This window comes from Triticum aestivum, chromosome 7A (genome assembly GCF_018294505.1).
Source record: "Triticum aestivum cultivar Chinese Spring chromosome 7A, IWGSC CS RefSeq v2.1, whole genome shotgun sequence".
Lineage (NCBI taxonomy): Eukaryota > Viridiplantae > Streptophyta > Magnoliopsida > Poales > Poaceae > Triticum > Triticum aestivum.
The window spans coordinates 475,307,090-475,314,188 of NC_057812.1; the positions used below are offsets into that span (position 1 = coordinate 475,307,090).

A 7,099-nucleotide genomic window follows, 5' to 3' on the forward strand; every position below is an offset into this window, starting at 1 on the left:
TCATACATAAACCACCACCTTTTGGAGGTTTCGGGTAAAAAAATCAGAAGAAACATCTCTTCCTTGAGCTCGCCGGCGCCGCCGCGCCAGCCAGATCAGGCAACAGGTCCATCCCACATCGATATGCGACCTCCCCCGCCCCGATATAATGGAGAGATGCCAGTCCCCCTCCACCCCATCCTCCCTTTATCTGGACGTCGAGAGCTCCAAAATTTTTTTTTGAGCAACCGAGAGCTCCAAATAGTGGAGGCTTCGCCACTAAACATGTTTTGGGCCAGGCTCGGGATTTTCACTTCGGGCTCGGCCCGGGATATGATCAGGTTTACATTGCTACTACCTCCATGCCAAAATGTAGTGCAAATTAGTTTTCTGTTCAAGTTAAACTTTGTAAACTTTGACCAAGTTTACCAAAAAAATTCATCAGCATTTACAATACCATATCAATACCGCCAGGTTCATCATGAAATTTATTTTCATAGATATATATTTGGTAGTTTGCGTGTTCATATAATTTTTCTATATAGTTGGTCAAACTTCACAAAGTTTTATTTAGAACAAATCTAATATGTTTCAATATGTAGGGATGACATAAGAATGGGAGACACGTCGGGCGACACATTGGGGAGAAAGGATAATTGCCTTCTAGTATATTCGATCAGTAAATTACCTGTGCCCATCTGCAGTGGATAAACATACAGAAAGACCTTTGTGCCCTCTAGACGTTTTACAAAACAAAGAATACAAGTTTTCAGTGTTGAATCTGCCTGTAAGTTCTATCCTTGTCCTTCTCTAAACACAAGTATAGACACCCCATTTCACCCATAAAAAACTTACAAGTTCTGTATAGTTGCTCAGGGAAGGCCACACCAAGAAGAAGAAGATCCATTATTCCTCAATTCTTCACAAGGTGCAGGGAAAACTTCATGCGCCTCTCCGTACACAGATTCGCATTGCCACCGTATCTGACGCCTTATCGCTGTCAGGCTAACGTTTCTGAAGCATATCCCCTCGTAAACCGCGCCGTGCACCGCCTCCAGCATCGGTGCGCGCTGCACATCCACACCAACAATGTCAACAATATGAATGTCACTGATCATCGGTAGCGCTGTTCGGTCATACTTGTCGTCCGAGTGGTCATCTGAACCCCGGCTGAACCTTATTGGCACCTTGACCTTCTCCATCGTCACATTGGCGATGGTGATGTTGGTTATGTACCCGCCACGCCCCACATCGGTCTTTAGCCTCACCGCGGAAGCAGAGTTCCATATGTGCAGGTCGCGGACAAGCACGTTTGATATCCCACCCGACATCTCACTTCCGAAACCCACACCGGAGCACGTAGGTGTGGTGCCTGAAACCCGCTGGATGATAATGTTTGAGCTGGGTTTGCCTACAGATATCCCATACTGATCCCAACCACTCTTGACAGCAACCAGGTCATCTCCACTTTCGATATAGCAGTCCTCGATACAAACTTCTGAACTTGAGTCTGGTATTGTTCAGAAAGAGAAACTGTCATGGATTAATTTGCTCTTTGCAAAGCCATTTTGTATTTAGTACAGAAAAGATCATAATCCCCAAGGAGTCACATATGAAGTACAAACGAAACTACCTGTAATTCCAATTTTATAATTAACTAAATATTTACTTGAAAGAAAACGATATAGGCCTGCTATTCATACCCAAATCAGTGACGGGCCATGTTCGGAATTAGCATTGGCAAGAGTTGCAGTTTTGAGGGAGAACAATCTGTCAATTTAAGAGCACAAACCTGGATCAATGCCATCAGTGTTTGGAGCATTCAGGGGAGCTAGTATAGTCAAATCCTTTATCACCACGTTTCTGAACATTAAATTTCCGTTGTCAGCTTATGGTTTTAGAAGAAAGACAAATGAGGATGGTTCTCTACTAGGAAACAAAGTGATAATCCACTGTATCAGCATGATGAACTAACCTGCAATAGACCGGATGCACTGTCCAAAATGGGGAGTTGCGTAGGGTGACATTGGAGATCAGGACGTTGGTTGAATTCACGAGCTCGATGAGATGACCTCTTGTGTGGTTCAAAGTCCGGTTCCACCATAGCTCCCACCACATCCGGCCTTGGCCATCAATGGTCCCATTGCTACCTGACATGGAAAAGCAGAACAATTTGCAAGTACAGTCAAAACTAATTCTTCACATGATATACCCTACAAATTATTTCCCGACAAGTATACCCCAAACTGTTTTCTCGACAAGTATGCCCCACAAACTGAAATTTGTGCTTAAATCGGCTGTTACAGGGAGTTACTTCAGCTCTCTGGTTTGCATGAACAATTCATATTTACTTGACCAAATTTGAAAGTAGAGACTGTTAAACAGTTGCTGTACCAGTAATAACAACATCATTTAGATCTTGCCCATGTATGAGGCTAATGTGGCGCGGTCCTAATCTTTCCCTTCCGCGCCCGTAAGAAGGCAAAGGTGCAATGAGAGGCCACTCTTCTGGATCCTGCACATCACAGTTCACCGCTACAATCAACACTATGCGCTTCTTAAATAAATTTACACAATCAACTTTATGCAGTACTAGTACAGATTCTTCGACTACTTAAATAGGAAGTGGCATGATATATTAATTCGACAGTCTGGGGATTGGTCCCCTTAAAGATAATCTCACCTGTTGCCATGTTGGCCTTGAAAACCAGGCCATGATTGTCCTATAGAATATTAAGGTGGTGGATTGCCAGTGCATATGGCAGCAATGTCAAACTCCTAGCTAACGCTCTTAATCATGCTTTCTTTCCCAACAACTTTGCACTACAAAGCCGCCACTCACATGAAAGCACTAGTAGACAGTATCCTGATATGGGGGAATCTCTTCAGCAAGTTCATCTCACATAAACTCTCCATACATACCAGTAGTAAATTAATCCTAGAAATTAGTATGCCCACTGCATTTGCATGTACCAAAAATGGGTAGTACTACTAGCTAGTGCAGAAAGCTCCAAACTAGAGATTTGTGTAACCATTTGGTGCTAGCAAATATGGAGCAGATGAGACGACACTACAAGCAAAGTACAGTAGTAGAATAGTATAGCATCAAGCCAGGCCAGTCCAAGCAGAAGTAAGGGCAAAGCAAAGGCACACACAGTGTGTTGTGGTTAGAACAATAACATGTGGCAAAGCTGCAGAAGTCACAGGAAGAAACCAACAACCGTTGCGAGCATGTGCAGGATTCCAACCCACAACAGCATCTTCCCCCTTTCTTTTTTTCATTGGTCAGTGACCATTGACAGCACAAGCGTTGAAGCAAGCCTCCAATCAAACATGAACATGGATTGAGATTCTCGTTTCTGTACTACTGGGAAGCTTAGCTATGTGCAGAAAAAAAAGTAAAAGAAATTGTAGGCATGATCACCATGATTGTTCTTACCAGCAGAAAATAAATTTGCATTTTGTAGATGTGTGTATGGTTGAGTTCCGATGCTAAAAAATACTACTCCGTTCACTCTGTAGCGTGCACTATTGATTTGTGGCAAGATTTGAGAGGAGAAATAAATGGGAATTAATAAAATGAAACAAGAACAAGATCAGAGGAAGAGGAACTAGCGGGCATGGATCAATGGATCGATCACGTACCTGGGAGCCGAGGATGACCGCGCCATGGTGCAGGAAGAGCGTGAAGCGGCTGGTGAGGTTGAAGCTCCCCGTGAGCCACCTCCCTGCCGGCACCTCCAGCCTGGCGCCGCCGCCAGCACCCCTCTCCTCCAGCGCAGCCACGGCACGCCGGAACGCCGCCGTGTTGGACGTGACCCCATCGCCCACGGCCCCGAACTCCTCCACCGAGGCTGTTACCGCGCGCCTCCCCGCCGCGCCGGCGCCGCGGTAGAACCCGGCACAGCTGTCGACAGCGCCGTGGCCGGAGCCATGGCCCGCGGAGGGGGCGATCAGGGCGGCTAGCGGGGCCGCGGAGGGGAGGCGCGTGAGGGCGAGGTAGCAGGAAGCGAGCAGGACGAGGAAGACGATCAGGGGGGCTGACGGACGCGGGCACGGGCGTGTCATGGGCGCGCCATGGACGGTGGCGTGCGCCATGAATAATGGATCATGTCACGCGGGGGAGCCGAGGCGGAAAGAAGGGATTTTTATACGTTTCTTCCGGCGCGGTGAGTCGTTCCAGCTGGCCCCATGGTTGCCACGTGATAGAGAGAGTAGTCGGGTTTCGGAAGTTTGAAATTCAAATAGTTCGGTTCAAATTTAAATCATGTTCGTGTTCTTTTAGAACAAAAATCAACGGGATTGATGGGAATTAGAACAGCAGGGATGGACGAGGATTTGAGGCGGTTCACAAGTCACGAGTCAATGGTGGAGAGGCTGCAAGTGATGATTGGGACGTGGTTGTGTCCGTGTCCATGTTCGTTTATGTGCCCATCAAGCTTGCACGATTGTAGTGCCCGTCATTTTCTCCCTACTAATTATATATATACGCAAGTTAACAATGACAAAATGTCATGGGGGTTATTTCCAAATGCTTTTATCTTCTAAGATGTTTTTTCTTAGAAAATTAACAAAGAGTTTCGTGGGGACGATGGGTAAATTTAACCACGGATCATTTGTCTGAAGGAATCGACAACGGATGACTGTGGGTATGTATGGAGCTATTTAGATTCGGCCCCTGCTAGCCCACCAAATCTTTGGCATGCCAAATAGTCGGCCAACGTTTTGGCTGCTTGTCGCCAAATTGGCATGAAAGTGAATTGCAACCACCAAAACAAATGCACAATAGTCAACATTTCTTATTACATCCACATTAAAAGGGGACAACATGCGTTGCCCTCCTCTGGCAACACGGGGGAAAACCCTAGCCGCGTCGCCGGGACTACTTCCACCTCCTCCCTCGCCGCGCCACCACCGGAGGGTGCGCCGGCGAAGCCGTGCGTGCCCTAGGAGGGTGGCGGTGGGGCGTTTCCTTTCCTTTCGATTCTCCCGGTGGACGTGGGCGGATCTCGCGGCGGTTGGTGGATCCGGTTGTGCGCAGCGGTGTGGCGGTCCGGCGTCAGACGGCTCACGGGGAGGCGCCCTTCTCGGTGGCTGGGCCGGCGCTGGGTGGTGGCCGCACGGCGGCATGGAGAGGGCCTAATCTGGGCTGCTGGATCCGGCATCAGATTCTGCGCGGGGCGCGTCGATGCTGCCCCTGGCCGTGGCGCGGTGCCTGGCTTCCCCCTGCTCCGGACGCGTGCTGGTGGCGCCTTGGCCTGTCTCGAGCGGCATGTTCCAGTCCGCGTGGTGGTTGGAGGTGGATGTGGTGAGGTGGAAGTGGGTCGGCATGGAAGGCAGGGCGTCGGCGCCACCAGGTCCGGCGTGGATAGCTCTGGCTCTGCCCTAGCGTGCCTAGTGCGTGCTATCGTCCTCCGGCGAGGTGGAGGTGGTGGGGGCTTGATCCAATCCGAGCGGATCTGGCCGGCTTGGTGATGGAGGCTACTGTGATGCGAACTGCTACTCTTCCTGGTGCGGTGGTTGACCCGCTCGCGCAACTCCGATGGGTGTTGGGTTCCATGATCTTGGTCAGGAGAAATCCATGCTTCGAAGAGGCCGACGATAGTGACGCTCGTGGGCACCGTTCCTTCCCTGGAGGCGTTGTTTTGGCCCTGATCTGGCTCCCTTCCTCGGGCTTAAGGGAAACCTTTGGTCCGTCCACCGGACCAGGCGGCGACGACGTCATAGCGTCGTTTTTTTTTGAAGGCGTCGTCTTGTTGCTCGAGGAGTCTCAATGGTGGGCTTCTAGGATGTTTTCGTTAGAAAAATGACAAAGATTTTCATGGGGGCGATGGGTATATTCACCACCGATTATTTGTTTGTGAAGGAATCAACAACAACGGGTGACTGTGGGTGTGTATGGAGCTGTTTGGATTCGGCCCTGCTAGCCCGCCAAATCATTGGCCAAAGTTTTGGCTGCTTGTCACCGAATTACTAGCATGAAAGTGAATTGCAGCCACCGATATAACCTTGGCAAGCTGAATAATGCGCTCCCATCCAAACAAATGCACGATAGTCAACATTTCTTATTTCATCTGCATTAAAAGGGGACAACATGTATGTCATCTTCTTTAAGAGGTTAACAAAATGGCAGGCCGAATTATGTTTATAAATTACTAGCAAAAGAGTCCGTGCGTTGCAACGGGAGAGAAAACATAACACACGCTCTTAACTCAACAACCATCACTCAAGATCACAATAGGTCCATCTCCTTTATTTTTGCGAGGCGTCATATATGTGTTGTCGCTTATCCTCCTCATCCTCGCCGGTGATGACCTCGGTGTTCACACAAAACAACAAAAAATGTGTGTTGAATATGGTTAATCCTAAGACGTCTCTCTCTCCCTCTCTCCTCCATCTCCCTCTCTCTCTCTCACTTTCTCTCACTCTCGCGATGAGAAATCTGTTGTTTTCCCCTGTGACATTTTTCAGAGGTATGCATGTGTAGTTATCGATGTTTTCATTTCCGTATATGGTTATAGTGCGGTGTTTATTTGCAATCCGGATCGCCGCCGGTATGAGAAAAAAAACAAATCTTGCGCTATAAATTATAAGTTTGCTTTCATAACAATATTTTAAAAATATTTAACAGGTAAAATTAACATCATATTTAGATTCCACACATTTTTCTAATAAAATTTCATATATAATATGTTAAAATCGAAGTTACGGTTTAAAAGATACAGATAATTTAGAAAATCATTTGGTTTGACTCAAATATATTCCAAAATAATATTTAAAAATACTTAGCAGGTAAAAATAATCTCATATTCATATTCTACATATTTTTCTAATCAAATTTCATATATAACATGTTCAAGTCGGAGTTAGGGTTTAAAAAATATGGATGATTTTAAAAAACATTTATTTAACTTAAATATGATCCGCGGATGAATTACCTAAAACATCAGGGGGGTTTCGAAAAATGTAAAATAACGGTTCGAGTGTGACTTAAATCCGGATGGCGGGTTGATTTCAAGAAAAGACAGAGACTTCTGTATAAAATACAAAAATAATGATTCGTTTTAACTTAAAACAGGACTGCGGGTTGAATTCTCTGAAATGGAGTGACTTTTTTGAA

At 46.7% G+C, this 7,099-nt stretch overlaps 1 protein-coding gene across 2 annotated transcripts; it reads right to left on the reverse strand.

Moving 5' to 3' along the window:
* Positions 1–625: 625 nt before the first annotated feature.
* LOC123147645 (probable polygalacturonase) lies at positions 626–4,118 on the reverse strand. Of its 2 annotated transcripts, XM_044566906.1 has the most exons (6): positions 3,625–4,118; positions 2,374–2,494; positions 1,955–2,129; positions 1,772–1,842; positions 1,120–1,489; positions 626–1,049 (listed from the first exon to the last, which is right to left on the reverse strand). In XM_044566906.1, exons 1-6 carry the CDS (start codon positions 4,075–4,077, stop codon positions 980–982), a joined length of 1,260 nt encoding a protein of 419 aa, XP_044422841.1. In that variant the 5' UTR covers positions 4,078–4,118; the 3' UTR covers positions 626–979. The 2 variants fall into 2 exon arrangements, with proteins under 2 accessions (XP_044422841.1, XP_044422840.1); XM_044566905.1 differs by having other exon boundaries at positions 626–1,489.
* Positions 4,119–7,099: the final 2,981 nt, after the last annotated feature.

What these genes read in the sequence shown, in the direction of transcription:
- LOC123147645 (XM_044566905.1), bottom strand. Translation starts at nt 4,077, where the DNA reads ATGGCGCACGCCACCGTCCATGGCGCGCCCATGACACGCCCGTGCCCG. An exon ending in GTGCATCCGGTCTATTGCAG is followed by an intron (nt 1,843 to 1,954) that starts GTTAGTTCATCA and finishes TTTAATGTTCAG; the next exon opens with AAACGTGGTGATAAAGGATT. An exon ending in CACTGATGGCATTGATCCAG is followed by an intron (nt 1,490 to 1,771) that starts GTTTGTGCTCTT and finishes GAACAATACCAG; the next exon opens with ACTCAAGTTCAGAAGTTTGT.